Source organism: Carya illinoinensis, chromosome 1 (genome assembly GCF_018687715.1).
Source record: "Carya illinoinensis cultivar Pawnee chromosome 1, C.illinoinensisPawnee_v1, whole genome shotgun sequence".
In the NCBI taxonomy this organism is placed as follows: domain Eukaryota; kingdom Viridiplantae; phylum Streptophyta; class Magnoliopsida; order Fagales; family Juglandaceae; genus Carya; species Carya illinoinensis.
This window is the reverse complement of record NC_056752.1, coordinates 29,250,483-29,271,051: the sequence shown is the minus strand read 5'-3', so window position 1 is coordinate 29,271,051 and position 20,569 is coordinate 29,250,483. Positions and strand designations below refer to the sequence as shown.

Sequence of the window (20,569 nt, the reverse complement as noted above, 5' to 3'; positions counted from 1 at the left end):
GGAGTTGCCATCAAGGGTAGTGAGTTTGACCGAGATAGCCATGGGAGTGGATATGGGCTTTGATTGATGCATGTTAGAGTGAGACAATAAATCAGAGATATATCTTTGTTGAGATATGAACAAGCCAGTGGCAATACGAAGGACTTCGATGCCTAGAAAATAATGCAAGGCACCAAGATCCTTAGTAGGAAAGGATGTCCTAAGAGCAGTAATCATATTGAGGATAAGTGCATAGTGTGAACTAGTGACCACAATATCATCGACATTTATTAAAAGGAAAATAGAAGTATTGGCAATAGAGTAAATAAATAGAGAAGAATCAGATTTTGAACTTTGAAACCCTAGTTTCAATTTTATACTCAACTTAGAAAACCAAGCCCTAGGAGCTTATTTAAGACCATAGATTGATTTACGCAATTTACACATATGAGTAGGAAAGTCAGAATTTACAAAACCAGGAGGTTGCTGCATGTAGACGTCCTCTTCTAGGTCCCCTTGTAGGAATGCATTCTAAACATCAAGCTGCTGAAAGGGCCATTGATTTTGCACAGCAAGTGAAATGAGAAGCCTGATGGTTGCAGATTTACTAAAAGCCTTTATGTAATCGATGACGGCCTGGTGATGGAACCCCTTGGAAACAAGGCAAGCCCTGCACCGCTCAAGGGAACCATCAGCATGCCATTTCATCTTAAGGACCCATTTGGATCCTAAGACATTGAGTTGAGAAGAAGCAGGGACTAGATCCCAAGTTTTAAGAAGGGCTTGAAACTCAATATTCATGGCAATGCACCACTCAAGAAATTTGAAGGCTTCAATGTAGTAGGAAGGTTCCTCAGGAACAATGGATAAAGCTGAGACAATGTGGGGAAGGGCCAATTTTTGGGGAAGCCATGGGACAATCCCATCGGAGCGTTGAATAGGACAATGGATGAGAGATTTTGAGTGAGTTATCATGGGGTGGACTGGAACTATCCGAGAGAAAGAAGGGGAGGGAGATTTAGAGAGGGTAAGAGATGAAGATGGGGGAGAGGAGGAAGCTTAGGGTTCTACGCATGAGTATGCTCGAGTGATGGGTTTACTGAAGGGGGCTAGGACGACGAGATGGTAGATGGACTGAGGTTTGATGGGCCTGAGGGTAATAGGCTTGAGCGAGGATGGTTTATCTGAGAAGTGGAGGGAGGAGGCCCAATAGAAATCTATTTGATGGGAAAGATATGAGGTCGAGAGGGAGATGTAGTTAATGAGGGCACAGGCAGAGAAAGAAAGGAAAATGGGCCTCATCAAACCTCACATTGTGTGAAATATAAACCCACCTAGTAGGGATATGTAGACAATTATACCCTTTGTGATCAGGTGTATATCCCATAAAAACACATAATTAAGAGAGAAATCCATTTTGTAATGATTAAATGGATGGAGAGTAGGCCAACATGCAGATCCAAAAGTACACAAAAAGGTGTAATCAGAATGATGACCAAAAAGTGCTTGAAAAGGGGATTTATGCTGAAGAATTGGTGTAGGCATTCGATTGAAGAGGAAGACAGCTATTTGAAAAGTATTTGTCCAATATTTTGTGGGAATAGAGGCATGAGAGAGAAAAGAAATGTCAATTTCAATGATGTAGCGATGACGTCTTTCAACGTTGCCATTTTAAGCATGTGAGTAAGAACAAGTGATGTGGTAAGTGATTCCAAAAGATTTAAGTATGGAGGCTAGAGGGTGAAATTCACCACCCCAAGTCTGTTTGGAAGAAAAAGTGTTACTAACATAACGTAAAAATGCCAGAAATATAGAGGACACATTAGATTTTGCATGAAGTGGAAAAGGCCAAATATACTTTGTAAAGTCATCTACAATGGAAAGGTAAAATCTATGACTAGAAGAGGACAGCACAAGCACAGGTCCCCAGACATAAAAAATAAAAAAATAAAAATAAATAAAAAAAAACAATAATTGAAAAGCTTTATGAGACCAAGAAGGTGATGGTGGATGAGGAAGCGCATGGGACTTGGCCTGAGCACAGGCAGAACATGGTGAGGGTGCAGTGTTGGTTGTAAGAGGAAACAGAAAATGACGGATGGTGAACGAGGTGGTGCGAGGAGAGGGGTGTCCGAGACGAGTTCCATACATTGGAAGAAGTCCTTTCACCAATAAATGCAGCAATCGAGGAAGAAGAAGTGAGCTCAACATTAGTGGGAAGCTGACTCGTGGTCGAATGTGCTTCCAAGTGTAAAAGTGTCAAGTTGTATCAAGGATAAGTCCAGGATCGTATTCCACAGGGACAAAGGGTTATCAAAGCGTATAAGAGATTTGTGAGTAACAAATGAATCGAGTATGAGAGATGAAAAAAAAATTAAAATGCAATGCAAAAAGATAATCGAAGTTGAAATTAGAGTTTCTAAAAAAAGGGCAATTTAACAAACACTTGGGTTGGGTGTGAGACTCTCTTTATTTTGGATCCTAGATAATTTTCTCGATTAACAATCCAATCAAGGCATTGATAAACGGAAGATAAAAAGTTGTGCTCAAGTTTTGCAATATTTTTTTCTAAGGGATTCTCTACTTTACTAGCCAAACACACATCAACAACCAATCGAGAGAAGCCTTGATAATTTTCAAGCTTTTGTTGTGCCTTACGTCAACAACAAAACAAGAGCAAGAGCCGCAATCTATTTTCAATTTAAATCCGGCTAGTAATATAGTGAAATCAACATTCGATCACAAAATATTGCATTAAACTAGAACCTAAAATAAATTAAGTCTCATTCCACAACCCAAGTTTCTAAAATTAGCTACACATGATATTTCTAGCAACAAAAATTAATCTAATTAAAGCCATAACAAAATCTGAGAGTAAAAAAAAATAAACTCAAAATAAAGATGAGCCTAAACGAATGAGAAATCGCAGCACAGGAAAAATAAAACAAATCTCAAGCCTCTGTTGTGCCGAACGAAATGATAAGAAGAAGAAAATAAAATAAATAAGCCGCTTTCTACTCTGCAACGTAAAGAAAGAAAATAAAAACTCTTAAGAACTAACTACTGACGAACCAAAACGAAAAGAAGAGGAAATAAAATAAATAATCCAGCCAACGTCTCAAACGAAAACCAAAACAAATGAAAGAAGAAAAAGAACTCAACCAGCCAGCAATCCTACCAAACGAAAAAGAAAGGATTGTTAAAACTGTTGCTTCCGTCTAACTGAAGAAGAGAAAATAAATAAACTTCAAACTAAAACTCTACTGCTAGGTCTCCATCTGAAAGCAAAGCAAGAATGAAAATAAAACAACACCAGCCGTCTACCATCTGCACTAATAACGTAAAACAACAGAAACAAATCCAAAAATGGGAGCTTCCGCCCCTCTTCTTTGTCTGAACGAAAGAAAGAAAATAAAATAGAAACCGAAACTCCACTCTGCTGTTTTCCAGCTTAAACGAAAAAATAAAGCAAAAATGAAAGAACAAACTCACAACTCTAAGCTAAGCTAGGTTCTGCTGTAGCCGAATGTAAAACCAAAAGAAAACTATGAAAATCTGCTGCTAGCGTCCAAAACAGAAAGCAAGAAAGAAAAATAAAACCAACCCCAACCCCTTCAGTAAAACGAAAAGAAAAAGAATAAGAACTCAGCTCCCCTCCAGTCTAAACGAAAAGTAAAGTAATAATGTATGAAAACACAAAAACTAGCTGCCTCCTACATGAACGAACCAGCCGTATAAAAACAAGTTGAAAAATAAAGAGCCAAAAGTCAGCCCGTCTGTTTGTGTGATCCCATGTGATCTCCTGCTGCTGCTTTCCGTCCAGCTGTCTTCCATCTCTCAACTTCAATGACAAATTCGGTGGAATCACATGCCAAAAGCTGAAATCAGATATGCTGCTTCCAGCAACATGTTTTCTGCATTGGTGTGCTGTTGTCCGACTGTCTGCAACGTGATCTTCAATTGTCAAAACTGAAGGCCTGCTGTTCTTCTGCTAATCTGCATGTGTGCATTTATCTCCTGTTGCACCCGTATTGCATGTGTGAGTCCAACTGTGTGCTGTCCATGTGAGTTTGCTCTGCATGTGTGAATCCGGTCTGCATGTTTACTTGTGTGCATGCATGTGTGAGTCTGAATGTGTTTGCACTTTTCTGCATGTGTGCATGTGATCCTGCATGTGTCCGAATGGTCTGCATGTTTGCATGTGTGAGTCCACTGCATGGTGTCCGAATGAGTGCATTTGATCTCTATTAGATGAGATTCCATAAAACCATACTTAACTTCTCTATTTTCTCATAGGTCCCATTCTTTCTTTCCTTCCATAAATGCCCTACAATATATAAATGAAATGATATTATAGTTTAAGTATTTCAAGGGCAAATATGAGACTTTGATGTGCAAAAATATTGGCATCAATTAATTTGACATTCAATATTAGAATTTGATGCATAATTAAGTGTTCAATTCTTATTTAATAAAATAAATCACTCGTTTAAATAGCTTAATTATGCAATTCTAACCCTTTATCAAACCCCCCAACTAGCTTTTTGCTAGACTCTAGCAAATAAAGTGAATGAATTCATGCAAAGGTGAGATTTCCAACTACAATTTCGAAAGAAGTTTGAGAATCACATGCCATGAAATAGACTTGTTGAGTTTAAGAACACTGGAGATAGATTAATCTGAATTTTGTATCAACTAAAAGATTTATACACAATTTAGTTAATCAACCAAGGGAATTACATGTAACAAAGCTTGCTTTCTTTCAAGTGCATAGAAATGGGGTTAGAATTCCAAGATCGACTACCAAGAGACATTAACAGTTTCAATCACAACAACCAATCTGAGAAAACCACATGGTCTTACTCTAATTCAAAACCATTGTAGTGGCAGCTTTCACGCCATTACACTTTGAAAAGCGCTTACTTTTTTTTTTGTAAGGACCCCGGTAATAGGCAGCCTTTTCCACTACACAGATGTAATTTATGTTTTTAGATTTCCTAGTGGGGGAATCGGACCTACGAATGTACGCCTATCCACACTTTCACAAGTCAGCCCTTACCACTAGTCTACCTAAAGGACTTTTTTTTTTTTGGTTGGATCCCTGGCTTGTCCCTTTTCTCATTTAATTCATTTCAGATCTCTTCCTAAGCCATTAGGATATGGTTCATTAGAGTCTCAAACAATTGAAGTGTAAATCAACCAACAATGACTCAATGTAGTCTTTCTAGGCCTTCCGGGTATGTGTTGTGTGTGTTTTAGCAAAACTTTTAACATCTTTCCCTTGGTTTAACAACTAAATAAAATGGATAAATCCCTCTTTTGACATAAACTCTTATTTGCACTACATTCCACATGTTCCATGACCTCAGCAAATCCTTTTTTTTTTTTTTTTAAGTGAACCAAAATATGTCTAAGGCATGCAAACAGAGAAATAAATTCTCTTCCACCCCCCAACTAGATTGTAGCATTGTCCTCAATGATGCAAGAGAAACGAAAGAATTTATACAAAGAGAGTAGTTAAGGGGCAAAACAACTAACAGAAGAACCGAAAATTCAATGAAAAACTGAAGGAAAGAGGAAAAGGAAATACCTGGATAGCTTTGAAAGGAATGCAGCCAAAATAAAAATAAAAACTGAAGAACAAAAGAAAACAATGAAAAGAGATGGATAGATCAAGAACCATCAATTAGGATCAAGCAAATGTAGAGTAGATTCCTCAGGTGCAAAGTTAGAAATAAAAGGCTTGAGCCTTTGACCATTAACCTTAAAAATGTTACCATTGAGAGGATTCATTATCTCTATAGCATCATGAGGAAAAACATTTTGTACCACATAAGGCCCACTCCATCGAGACCTTAACTTACCAGGGAACAAGTGTAACCGAGAGTTGTACAATAACACTTTTTTATTAGGCTCAAAAGTCTTACGTTGGATGTGTTTGTCATGGAAATTCTTCATTCTTTCTTTGGACAACTTAGAGTTGTTGTAGGCATCCTTCCTCAACTCATCCAACTCAGACAATTGCAATTTTCTCACACAACCAGCTTTATCAATGTTAAAATTGCATTGCTTAATGGCCCAACACGCTCTATGTTCTAACTCTACAGGCAAATGGCAAGCCTTACCATACACTAGTCTATATGGAGACATGCCCAAAATGGTTTTAAAGGCTGTTCTATAAGCCCACAAGGCATCAGACAATCTCAAAGACCAATCCTTCCTGTTTGGGTTAACTATTTTTTCAAGAATGTTTTTAATCTCCCTATTTGCTAGTTCAGCTTGTCCATTGGTTTGAGGATGATAGGGAGTAGAGATTTTATGATGGATACCATACTTCTTCATTAAGGCCGAGAAATGCTTGTTACAAAAGTGGGTGCCATTATCACTGATTATGGCTTTAGGCATGCCAAACCTTGCAAAAATGTTTTCTTTTAAAAATTTTAAAACAACTTGATGATCATTAGATTTGCAAGGGACTGCCTCAACCCACTTAGAAACATAGTCAACAGCAAGCAAAATGTATAAATAGCCATAAGAAAAAGGAAATGGTCCCATAAAATCTATCCCCCAACAATCAAAAATTTCAATCATTAGTATGGGTTGCATAGGCATCATATTTCTCCTAGTGATTCCTCCTAATTTCTGACAAGGTTCACAAGTTTTACAAAAACTAAAGGCATCCTTGAACATGGTTGGCCAATAAAATCCGCTTTGAAGAATTTTGGCCACTGTTTTGTGGGCTGAAAAATGCCCACCACAAGCTTCCGTATGGTAAAAATTTAAGACACCAGAAATTTCGTCATTGGGTACGCACTTCCTAATGATTTGATCTGAACAATACTTGAAAAGGTAAGGATCATCATAGAAGAACGATCTCACCTCATGCATGAATTTTCGTGTATCTTGAGCGCTCCAATGAGGTGGTGTTTGTCCTGTCACCAAGAAATTTACTATATTAGCAAACCAAGGCAAATTTTCAACTAACATAAGATGTTCATCAGGAAAAGAATCAAGAACAGGTGTCGGTTGTTCAGTTTCAGCAACTGTGAGCCTAGACAAATGGTCGGCTACCACATTCTCTACTCCTTTCTTGTCCTTGATGATAATATTGAACTCCTGGAGTAAAAGTATCCATCTAATCAACCTTGGTTTTGCATCTTTCTTTGTCAATAAATACTTGAGAGCTGCATGGTCAGTAAAGATGACTATAGGAGAACCAAGAATATATGCACGAAACTTCTCTAAAGCAAATACCACAGCAAGTAATTCTTTTTCAGTAGTAGAATAATTTTTTTGAGCAAAATTCAAAGTTTTACTTGCATAGCAAATGACGTAAGGAAGTTTGTTCCTACGCTGTCCAATAACAGCTCCTACAGCAAAATCACTTGCATCACACATGATTTCAAAAGAAAGTGACCAATCATGAGGTTGAAGAATAGGAGCAGTGGTTAGCAAAGTTTTAAGCCGACAAAAAGCTTCTTGACACTCGGGTGTCCAATCAAATTTTACATCATTCATCAATAGCTTACATAGAGGCTTAGAAGTAGAGCTAAAGTCTTTGATAAATCTCCTATAAAAACTCGCATGCCCAAGAAAAGATCTAATATCTTTTATTGACTTAGGTGTAGGAAGTTTAGAAATCAACTCAATTTTTGCTCTATCTACTTCAAGTCCTCTAGATGAAACAATATGTCCCAGAATAATGCCATGTTGTACCATGAAATGGCACTTCTCCCAATTAAGTAGCAATTGCTTCTCTTCACATCTGGCCAAAACAGCTTGTAAATTGGTTAAACAACTCTCAAATGAATCACCAAATACAGAAAAATCATCCATAAACACTTCTAGAGTGTTTTCAATCATGTCACTAAAGATGCTAAGCATGCATCTTTGAAAAGTTGCTGGTGCATTGCATAAACCAAAAGGCATTCTCCTAAAAGCAAAAGTACCAAAAGGACAAGTAAAGGTGGTCTTTTCTTGATCCTCTAGTGCTATTTCTAATTGATAGTAACCGGAGAATCCATCTAAGAAACAATAAAAGGCATGTCCAGCAACTTTTTCTAACACTTGATCAAGAAAAGGCAAAGGAAAATGATCTTTCCTAGTGGCGGCATTCAACTTCCTATAATCTATACACATGCGCCAACCAGTAGGAATCCTCGTAGGAATCGATTCATTTTGTTCATTTTTAACAATGGTAAGCCCGGATTTTTTTGGAACTACATGAATAGGACTTACCCATTTGCTATCCGAGATGGGATAAATGATACCCACATCAAGCAATTTCAACACCTCACCTTTAGCCACTTCCTTCATTGTGGGATTCAACCTTCTTTGTATTTCCCTAGAAGGCTTTGCATCATCTTCTAAATAAATCCTATGGGTACACTCCAAGGGACTTATACCTTTTATATCAGCCATTGTCCACCCAATAGACTTTTTATGCTTCTTAAAGACCTCTAGCAATTTATCTTCTTGTTCACTAGTTAAGTGAGAAGAAATTACCACAGGGAAGGTGCTTTGTGGTCCTAAGAAAGCATACTTCAACTCCAATGGAAGAGGTTTGAAGTCCAAAGTTGGGGATTGCTCCTCCGAAGGTTTGAGGGTTGATGTCAATGGTGGAAGTTGCTCAAATTTTGGCCTCCATGATGGTGTAACTTGCTGACCTATTGAGGAAATAAGAGATGAGTTAGTAACATTATCAAATATTTTCAAATCTTCTTCAAATTCCTCTAAAGAGTCAATAAGTTGAAAGTAATGTGCAGAATTTTCATCAATGAAATTTTTCAGCAAATTCACTTCATGAACTTCTTCAACTTCTTGCGGTTGCCTGCAAAGATTAAAAATATTTAGCTCCAAGGTCATATTTCCAAAACTCAACTTTAAAACTCCACTTCTACAATTTATGAGTGCATTAGAAGTAGCCAAGAAGGGTCTTCCTAAGATAACAGGTGCTTGGAAAGTAGAATGATTAGTCAATTGCATGTCGAGCACGACAAAGCCTACTGGATAGTAGAATTTGTCTACTTGAACCAAAACATCTTCCACAACACCCCTTGGAATCTTAATAGACCTATCAGCCAACTGCAATGTGATAGAAGTAGATTTCAACTCACCCAATCCAAGCTGAACATAAACATTATAAGGCAATAAGTTCACACTTGAACCTAAGTCTAATAATGCTTGGCCTATTTTTGAGCTCCCTATCATGCAAGTAGGGGATCCTGGGTCCTTGTATTTGGGAGGAGTGTTGGTTTGGATAATAGCACTAACCTGCTCAGTAAGAAAAGCTTTCTTTTGCACATTCAATTTTCTTTTTACGGTACATAAATCCTTTAAAAATTTAGCATAGGTAGGAATCTGTTGAATAGCATCTAACAATGGTATATTAATCCTAACTTGCTTAAAAATTTCAAGAATTTCAGCGTGATGCTTATCTTTGTGCAAAGGGGCTAACCTTTAAGGAAAAGGTGCAAGTGTAGTGCTTGGGACACTTTCAGATTTCAAAGGATCATGTGCCTCATTTTCAGAAGGAGGTTTAGAAGTGTTACCATTCTTTTCTACCTCTTGAGCTGGAATGCCAATCACCTTACCACTTCTCAAGGTTGTAATAGCCTTGACTTGCTTGACATTTGAATCTCCTGCCACACTTTGAAATTGGTGGTTTTGGCCTTGGGGATTAGGCTGAGATTGTGCAAGGAACTTCCCTTTCTCTTGAGCACTCATGGTTGTAGTCAACCTTGTGACTGACCCTCGAATCTCAGCAATGGCTTGTGAATTTTGACTATTGATAGCAGCTTGGCTGTGCATGAATTGCTGAAAATTGGTGGACAGATACTGGAAGTTGGTGGATAATTGCTGGAAATTGTCTTCAAGGTTCTTTTTTTGGGCTGGCACCATGTGGTTGGCATATTGAGATGGTCCTCGACCTCCTGGGGTAGTGTAGGGTACAATTTGTGAAGGACCAGCTATGTTGGGTGCAGGTAAAGCAGCTTGTTCACCTCTCCAACTGAAATTAGGGTGATTTCTCCATCTCGAATTGTAAGTGTTGGAATAAGGACCTGAAAAAGATTTAGCAACCATATTAACAGCATTAGATTGATCCAAGAGAACTTCTTTGAAAGCAGGAATGGTCAGGCAATCATTAGTTGAATGCCCTTGGCCCTCACAAATGTTACAGCTCAAGGTAATCTGAGGTACAGCTTGTACTTCATTCACTTTCTTCATTTCTATGGTTTCTAATTTCTTAGAAATCATAGCCAACCTAGCATTCAAATCATCTACTTCTCTCAGATTATATTTCCCACCCCCTGAAATTGTCCTTGAATTTTTCGACCTATCATGAACATCAGATGTATCCCATGATTGTGCATTTTCAGCTAGATAATCAAAATATTCAAAAGCTTCCTCGGGTTCTTTGTTAAAAGACGCTCCATTACACATGGTCTCCACAAATTGTCTCATTTTTTGTTGTAAACCCTAATATAAAAAAAACTAATGACCCTCCAATTCTCATATCCATGATGGGGACATGCATTTAAAAGGTCTTTGAATCGTTCCCGACAATGATAAAATGTTTCCACATCCTTTTGGCCAAAATTCATGATCTGTCTTTTCAAAGCATTAGTTCTATGCATGGGAAAAAATTTCTTTAAAAATTCAGTTTGCATTTCTTGCCAAGTTGCAATGGATCTTGGTCTTAAGGAATTCAACCATGTCTTAGCCTTGTCTTTTAAGGAAAATGGAAACAGTTTCAATCTTATGACTTCATCAGTGCATGTTCTATCCATGAATGTGGAACACACTTCTTCAAACTCTTTGATATGCAAATAGGGATTTTCAGATTCCATACCATGAAAGTGTGGTAACAATGGAATCATCTCGGGTTTGAAATTAAAAGCATTTGCATTAATAGGTAAAATGATGCAAGAAGGTGTGCTAGTCCTAACAGGCTGAAGATATTCTCTAAGAGTCCTGTTTGGATTCTCCACTTCCCTATCATGATGCTCATTTTCAGCCATGATGCTATCAGTGTCTGATGATGATTCTACAGAAGATGATGCAGAGCTAAAAGATGTCAATGATTGTGTCCTAAACAGTCGAGATGTATGGTCTCTAGTCCAACTAGTCATACAAACAAGAGTAGATAATCAGAGACCATGAAAAATAAACAAAGAGAAGGGAAAAAAAATTAGATGTCACCCAGGTTGTGAAAAGGTTCATAGCTCCACAATGTCCTCTCAGCAGTGGAGGAATGCTCTAATAAGCACCAGTTGTCCCTGGCAACGGCGCCAAAAACTTGACTCGTGGTCAAATGTGCTTCCAAGTCTAGAAGTGTCAAGTTGTATCAAGGATAAGTCCAAGATCGTATTCCACAAGGACAAAGGGTTATCAAAGCGTATAAGAAATTTGTGAGTAACAAATGAATCGAGTATGAGAGATGAAAAAAAAATTAAAATGCAATGCAAAAAGATAATCGAAGTTGAAATTAGAGTTTCTAAAAAAAGGGCAATTTAACAAACACTTGGGTTGGGTGTGAGACTCTCTTTATTTTGGATCCTAGATAATTTTCTCGATTAACAATCCAATCAAGGCATTGATAAACGGAAGATAAAAAGTTGTGCTCAAGTTTTGCAATATTTTTTTCTAAGGGATTCTCTACTTTACTAGCCAAACACACATCAACAACCAATCGAGAGAAGCCTTGATAATTTTCAAGCTTTTGTTGTGCCTTACGTCAACAACAAAACAAGAGCAAGAGCCGCAATCTATTTTCAATTTAAATCCGGCTAGTAATATAGTGAAATCAACATTCGATCACAAAATATTGTATTAAACTAGAACCTAAAATAAATTAAGTCTCATTCCACAACCCAAGTTTCTAAAATTAGCTACACATGATATTTCTAGCAACAAAAATTAATCTAATTAAAGCCATAACAAAATCTGAGAGCAAAAAAAAATAAACTCAAAATAAAGATGAGCCTAAACGAATGAGAAATCGCAGCACAGGAAAAATAAAACAAATCTCAAGCCTCTGTTGTGCCGAACGAAATGATAAGAAGAAGAAAATAAAATAAATAAGCCGCTTTCTACTCTGCAACGTAAAGAAAGAAAATAAAAACTCTTAAGAACCAACTACTGACGAACCAAAACAAAAAGAAGAGGAAATAAAATAAATAATCCAGCCAACGTCTCAAACGAAAAGCAAAACAAATGAAAGAAGAAAAAGAACTCAACCAGCCGGCAATCCTACCAAACGAAAAAGAAAGGATAGTAAAAACTGTTGCTTCCGTCTAACTGAAGAAGAGAAAATAAATAAACTTCAAACTAAAACTCTACTGCTAGGTCTCCATCTGAAAGCAAAGCAAGAATGAAAATAAAACAACACCAGCCGTCTACCATCTGCACTAATAACGTAAAACAACAGAAACAAATCCAAAAATGGGAGCTTCTGCCCCTCTTCTTTGTCTGAACGAAAGAAAGAAAATAAAATAGAAACCGAAACTCCACTCTGCTGTTTTCCAGCTTAAACGAAAAAAGAAAGCAAAAATGAAAGAACAAACTCACAACTCTAAGCTAAGCTAGGTTCTGCTGTAGCCGAATGTAAAACCAAAAGAAAACTATGAAAATCTGCTGCTAGCATCCAAAACAGAAAGCAAGAATGAAAAATAAAACCAACCCCAGCCCCTTCAGTAAAACGAAAAGAAAAAGAATAAGAACTCAGCTCCCCTCCAGTCTAAACGAAAAGTAAAGTAATAATGTATGAAAACACAAAAACTAGCCGCCTCCTACATGAACGAACCAGCCGTATAAAAACAAGTTGAAAAATAAAGAGCCAAAAAGTCAGCCCGTCTGTCTGTGTGATCCCATGTGATCTCCTGCTGCTGCTTTCCGTCCAGCTGTCTTCCATCTCTCAGCTTCAATGACAAATTCGGTGGAATCACATGCCAAAAGCTGAAATCAGATCTGCTGCTTCCAGCAACATGTTTTCTGCATTGGTGTGCTGCTGTCCGGCTGTCTCCAACTTGATCTTCAATTGTCAAAACTGAGGGCCTGCTGTTCTTCTGCTGATCTGCATGTGTGCATTTATCTCCTGCTGCACGCGTATTGCATGTGTGAGTCCAACTGTGTGCTGTCCATGTGAGTTTGGTCTGCATTTGTGAATCCGGTCTGCATGTTTACTTGTGTGCATGCATGTGTGAGTCCGAATGTGTTTGCACTTTTCTGCATGTGTGCATGTGATCCTGCATGTGTCCGAATGGTCTGCATGTTTGCATGTGTGAGTCCACTGCATGGTGTCCGAATGAGTGCATTTGATCTCTATTAGATGAGATTCCATAAAACCATACTTAACTTCTCTATTTTCTCATAGGTCCCATTCTTTCTTTCCTTCCATAAATGCCTACAATATATAAATGAAATGATATTATAGTTTAAGTATTTCAAGGGCAAATATGAGACTTTGATGTGCAAAAATATTGGCATCAATTAATTTGACATTCAATATTAGAATTTGATGCATAATTAAGTGTTCAATTCTTATTTGATAAAATAAATTACTCATTTAAACAACTTAATTATGCAATTCTAACCCTTTATCAGAAGCTCGTAGAGACCATTCCTAACTAGACCTTGAAGGAGCACAACTTGAGTTTGTAAATCCTTCACAACAAAACTAGAAGAGTGAAATTCAAAATAAACAAAGTTATCTAAGAAATTTGACGAACAAACAAAAAATTGTGGGTAATTTGAGGAACATGTAAAAGCTTGCGAAGAAGAAATTTTCCATTGGAAGTGAAGAGATGAGTAGTGCCAGTGTTTGAAATGGGAAGAAACAAGCCATCTCCAATGCTGACGAGATCTGGAAGTGATAGGGAGCTTATTCTAAATTCAGATTAGAGAAATCTTTTGTGAAGTGATTTGTGGCTGCTGTGTCTGGAAACCAAGGATTGGCACTGCTTGAAGGAATTGGGAGAGATGTGTAATTCGTAGTGGGAAAGGAAGGACGAGTTGCTTGGTATGATTGATTAAATCAATGATAACATGATAGTGTAGTGTAACCAATCTGGTGACAGACCTGACACACAGGTCTAGGGGTAGACAGGTTGGAAAATGGATTTGCCTTTGAGAAGGAGGCACTGGCTGTTCCCCGACCAAGTCTAAGGCCACGACCATTACTCTGGTTAGAAGGGGAAAATAGGGGCTTGGTGATGGTTGTATGAGCTTGAATAGGACTACCAGAAAGAAAACTTTCGGACTTATGAGCTGATGAGTGCACGAAAGTGCACTCTAAAAACTCTATTATTGGATTAAAATACTAAAATATGAATAGAAATAATAAGATATAATTTATATTATTGAATTTAATATCTATTCACATTGAGATATATTTGAGCATGATTTTATAATATTTTAAATCTCAAATATTGTATTATTGGTTGGTGAGAGATAGGGGTGTACAAATAAGCGACAAACCGGTTGTGACCGACACAGACCGGCCACCGGAGTCAGGAACCGGCCAGAACCGCCAGGGAACCGGTCGGCGGGCGGCAGAAAATATACAAAACCGACGTTCATCGGTTCAGTCGCGGTTTGAGGCCAGCTCAAACCTCTGAACCGGCCGACAACATATACATATATTTTTTTTAATTTATACCTAAATAAAACAACGCCGTTCCACTTAAGTTGAACGGCGTCGTTTGATGTTGTTATGATTAAAACACATGTAAACGACGTCGTTTTTATTAAAGCAAACGACGTCGTTTTATGTATGATAAATGAAAAAAAAATAAGTAGAACGACGCTGTTGGATTTAAAACCAAAAGGCGTCGTTTTGATCTCCTTCATCCTCCTTCTTCTTCTTCTTCCCCGATTCACCTGGGTTTCACAGCTTCTCTCTCTCTCTCTCTCTCTCTCTCTCTCTCCCCTGTAACTCTCTCTCTCTACTCTCTCCGAGCACCAGCGCCGCTAGAGGAACCGAGAACCGACCGTGAACCGCCAGAGAACCGCGGGAGTAGATACGGACGGTTTTCCTCCTCCCCATCGACCGGTTACGGTCGGTTGCTCCGGCAAATCTCACCTCATCAGTCGACGTCGGTTTTCACCCATAGTGAGAGATAATTTGCAATTGGCTTTACACTTAACATTTTTAGAACTTTACTATTCAACTTTTTACATTTGCATTTATTTTTATGGCAGCTGCATGGAGTAAAATGCATGGCAACATATATATATATATATATAGGCTAAGAAATGAAAACCATGAAATAAAAGAAGAGAACAAAAAAAAATAAAAGCTACATTTGGACGCAGGACCCATGATGAATTGGTCTTTCGGCTTGGATAGTAATGGACACAGCACACATTTCGGCCGAGAGAGTTTTATGCATGTGGGCCCATTTCTTTTGTTTTGGGTTTATTTGGACGGACTGGCATGCAAGGGGGAGAACTTCTTTCATTTGGAACACACGCCGCATGAAAAAGGGGAAGGACTTGACATGGGCCCACAAAACGTATCCAATGTATGCCATAGAATTAATGCGGGAAAGGTCCTGCCAATTTTTTATTAAGTGTTCAAACGTATCCATTTGACATTCGAACATACAAGACTAACATTCAAACGTAAAGTTCTTGACATGCAAACATAACCATTTATTAGGTCCCCAATAGATTATAGTTTTATAGAGTAATATATACTGACTATATAGTATATATAAAATATTGTAATATATATAGTATATAAATAAGATAGTAATAGTATATACTAATATAAATATACTAATATATATAGTAATATATGTAGTAACTATATTATATATATACTAACTATGTGTTGTAACTATATATAATATAGTAATATAATTAGTTACGTTCAAACGATATAGGAAACTATTATAACATTCAAACGTAAGTGTTGTAACGTTCGAATGTTACGTATATCTATGTTGTGCATCCGAACGACTCACGACATTTCCACCCAAAGCCAAAACTCTCTCCGTTGCACTCAACGCTCTTCTCCATCACACACTGCCATCATTTGCCACCACATCCATCACAAAAAGGTTAGTGTCCATTTATATTACATTTCTCCCCCTTTTTTGTATGGTTATTTGTTTGATTTAGTGGGTTTTGGATGGTATGTGGTGGCCAAATTTCTAACATGCTTTTCCAGCCACCATGAGTGGCCAATGGGCAAATGGCCACTATAGATAGTCTACACTCAGTATATACTTCATTTCTACGGTGGTCATTACAAGATTAAATGCAAATTTTAAGAAATCGAAAACTCAACCATTTATGGGTTGAAACATCGAATGTTCCACGGAAACATTCGAACGATTATCTTTACATTCGAATTTATGTAAATCTATGTTTGAATGTATTGTTATGTTCGAATATTTCTACACTAGAACATTTGAATGTAATGTTTTCCTAGCCGTTTAATTCCTAACGTTTGAACGTATTCCTCAATAAGTTTGAACGTTTGGCTGTTTGACTCCTAAGATTTGTACGTATTCCTAGATAGGTTCAAACGTTTTAACATTTGACTCCTTAAGTTCGAATGTTTGGCCTTTTGACTCCTCACGTATGAACGTTGCCCGTTTGACTTCTAACATTCGAACATTTGGCTGTTTGACTTCTAACATTTGAACATTGTAAACTAGACTTTCAAACGTTAAGTTATACATTTGAACATATTTCATAATAGATTTAATTTGTTTCATATAACAATGTTTGTAAAACCACCACACTTCTCTGGGGTGGAGAGTTTTCTGTTTATAAAGATGTATACAAGTAGAGTACAATTTGAATACAAAGATGATATCTACAAGAGATTAAAAAAAAAAAAAAAAGGAAAGATAGTTACAAGGGATAAAACTGCATCTCCTACAATCAAGGAGGAAAAGATTAAGAAAATTTCATAATTCAATAACTGATTTACTGGAATCCTTTACAGCGCCTTGCAAGCTAAGAGTGGGATTAACACAAATTCAAAGCTTGGAACAGAAAAAGACATAAAGATCCCATGAAACACTCTTGGTGAAGACGTCAGCAACTTGCAAGTGGGATGGAACATGCTGAGTGCGAAGAGTGCCATCAACAACAAACTCGCGCAAAAAATGATAATCAAGGTCATTGTGCTTAGCGCGCTTGTGGGACCCAGGGTTTGAGCTCAAAAAAATAGTGCTTTTGTTATCACAAAGACGGAGAGGCGAATGAGTTAAGGTGACTTGAAGATCACGTAGGAGATGAGTGAGCCATAGAACTTCAACAGCAGTGAGAGTGAGAGCATGACACTCAGATTCACAGCTCGAGCAAGAAACAGTTGGCTATTTCTTAGCACTCCAAGAGACAAGATTATTGCCAAGATAGATTAACTAGCCAAAGGTGGAGCATCTAGCGTCTGGGCATCCAGCCAAATCAGCATCTAAGTATGCAACTAAAGCCATAGATGAGGATGAAGTAAACTTGAGACCGAAGTGAAGTGCGCCTTTGACATAGCAAAGAATTTGCTTGACTGCCTAAAAATGAACATTAGTAGGTGCATGAAGAAACTGACTTACAAAGTTGACGAAATGGGCAAGGTCAAGATGTGTAATTGTTAGGTACTGCAAGGCACCAACTAAGGAGCAATAGAGAGTGGGATCCCGCAAATGGGAAACCTCCAGAGGAGAGCCATTGAGAGACAAACATAGGCATAGGAACTAGTTTGTTGTCCAGTAGTAGAGCATGTGCCAAGATATTAGTAGCATACTTGGCTTGGCTAAGAAATATACTATCTAGGATGGGAAAGCCTCGAGCCCAAGAAAATAATTCAAGGGGCCTAAATCCTTGATAGCAAACTTTGAGTGCAGCTACGTAATTAATCGGTGGAGAAGAGAAGAATTGTTCCCTGTGAGGATGATGTCATCAACGTACGGAGGAGATAAATGAGATCATCCTTCCAATTAAAGACAGAGAGAAGAGTCCGCACAGCTGCAAAAAAAAAAAAAAAATCAAGTTTTAGTAGAGAGGAACTAAAACGTTGACACCAAGCACCAGGTGCTTGTTTCAAGCCCTAGAGTGCCTTCTTTAATTTGCAAACATGGAAAGGATGGGGAGGATCAACATAGCCTGGGGGCTGCTCCATGTAGATAGTTTCATGAAGTATGCCAGTGAGAAAGGCATTTTTTACATCAAGCTAACGTAAGGGCCACTTGTGAGACACAACAAGGGAGAGAACAACACAAACTATAGAGGCTTTGACCACAGAGCTGAAAGTGTCAGTGTAATCAAGACTGGGAAGTTGAGTGTAGCCCTTTACTATGAGGTGCACTTTGAATCAATCAATGGATCCATTGAAAAGAAATTTTGTCCAGAAAAACCATTTGAAACCTACGATATTAGTGTTAGAGGGCTGAGAAACAAGATCCCAAGTATGATTTGTTTGAAGAGCCTTCATCTCGTCATCCATGGCAGCAAGCCAAGCTGGATTTTTGGTAGCGGATTTGAACCCTTTTGGCTCAAAGGTAACAAGTAGAGCATGAAGCAATGGTAAAGACTGCACAAAGTTGAGATGTGCTAGATGCCATGTCTTGAAAATTCCAAATTTGGCACAAGTAACCATGGGATTAGAGGCAGGAGGAACTAATGGAGCTGTAGCACGGGACGGGGCCATGGAATCTGTAGAAGGAACCGAGCTCGTAACATGAAAAGAAGCTGGAGAACTTTCAGCAAAAGAAGAGGCTAACTCCATAGCAGGGGAAGGAACCTACAAAGACTCAACATCAAAGTCATCGGCACAATAATGACAAGGAGCAATAGGGCCTGCATAGTAGTGGAAGAGAATGTGCTAGGAGATAGTTCAAGAGACCAAGGCTCGAAAAAATTAGAAAAACTAATGTCAGTGGGAGAAGTGGCACGGAAAGTACTCAAAAGAGGAAATAAGTCTCATCAAAATGAGCATGCCATGTAATATACACCCGAGAAGTTGCAGTGTCAAAGCAATGGGAGCCTTTATGTGAGGAACTATATCCAAGAAAAATACATGGTAAGCTACGGGGATAAAACTTGTGAGGTGAATAAACATGTAAACAATGATAGACTCGACAACCAAAAGGGTGGAAATTCTCATAATTAGGAGACTTACCATTCAAAACCTCAAAGGGTGAAAGACCAAGAACAGGCATAGGCAACCGGTTGATAATGTAAGTCACTATGCTGAAAGCACCAACCCAATGCCAAGGAGGAACGTGGGAGTGAAAGAGGAGGGCAAGACCAGTTTCCATCACATGACGATGTTTGCGCGCAGCTCTACCATTTTGGGAAGGGGTGTATGGACAGGACATTTGGTGGTGAATACCAAAGTGTCGAAGATGAGATTGAAACTGATTGCTTGTAAATTTGGCGCCACCATCACTTTGAAAAATCTTGATTTTTGTGGAGTGTTGATTTTCAACCAATCGTTGAAATTTGAGGAAAATATCAAAATAATCAGATTTCAATTTCATGGGATAAAGCCAAGTAAAGCGAGAATGATTATTGATAAAATAAATAAATAAATAAATAAATAAAAACACATAATAGATAAATCCAAAATTAGATTTGACAGGAGTAAGGCCCCAAATATTGCAATGAATGAGATCTAAAACAATATTAGATCTAGTAGTGTGACACCCCCAACTCCCACATATGAAAACACGTAAATCGAGACATCAAGATGGTGACAACATAGGTCCCGCATCCCAACGATGAGTCCCAAGTCTGTGTACAGCAAAATGTGTACGACAAAAATGCAACAGAATAATTAAAGTCAGTCAACTAAGTATCATAATTGTATAAATATAAATTCACTTAAACAGAAGCGTATCAAAAAATAGTACAACTATCCAGTAACAACATCATAAACCAAAATACATAATTCAAAAGCAAGGAAATAATTCCCAATATATGAGCGAGTGGCACCAAATCACTCCTCCGGCGGAGCCACATCCTCAGGCTCAACCTCGTCATTATTTGTATCAAAATCTACGATAGCAAAAAAGGGTACCGCAGGTAAGTAATAATCCAAACAGTCTGCAAGATAAAAATAAATTCGTTCAATAACAATATGCATGCACATGATGACAGATGCATGAGACCCGAAAATCATTTTCCCTGAAAACAAATCCAATCCATTAAAACATTCATCATTTTCCCAGAAAATGGCCCAACATAAAATCCACCATTTTCCTAAAAAATGGTCCACATAAATCCATTAATTAAATTTTGTTATTTTCCCAGAAAATGACTCATTATCCATTTATCAAAACCAATATCCAATTTTAATCCATATGCGCCATGATCTCCCCTAGGGATCATCCGCACGCCCTGGCTCCCTTTGCCACACCATGGGTAACGACTGTGCATGTGACTTCATAACGAGCGATACCTAGTTCCGTGCCCAGCATGTTTGTGGCCAAGCATCCTTTAGCCCCTCCAGCAGAGGGGTCACAGAGTCGACACAAGAGCGTTACCATCCTGTCCGATCCAGTTGTCACCCAACGACAACCCAAGGGACGTCAATTAGTATATTCCACTCCCGAGTGACCAGAGGAGCTCCACTGAG

The 20,569-nt window shown here is 38.1% G+C and overlaps 1 protein-coding gene across 1 annotated transcript; it reads right to left on the bottom strand.

Moving 5' to 3' along the window:
* Positions 1-510: 510 nt before the first annotated feature.
* LOC122281879 (uncharacterized mitochondrial protein AtMg00820-like) lies at positions 511-954 on the bottom strand. The gene has a single exon (XM_043093765.1). It carries the CDS (start codon positions 952-954, stop codon positions 511-513), a length of 444 nt encoding a protein of 147 aa, XP_042949699.1.
* Between the last annotated feature and the right edge of the window lie 19,615 nt (positions 955-20,569).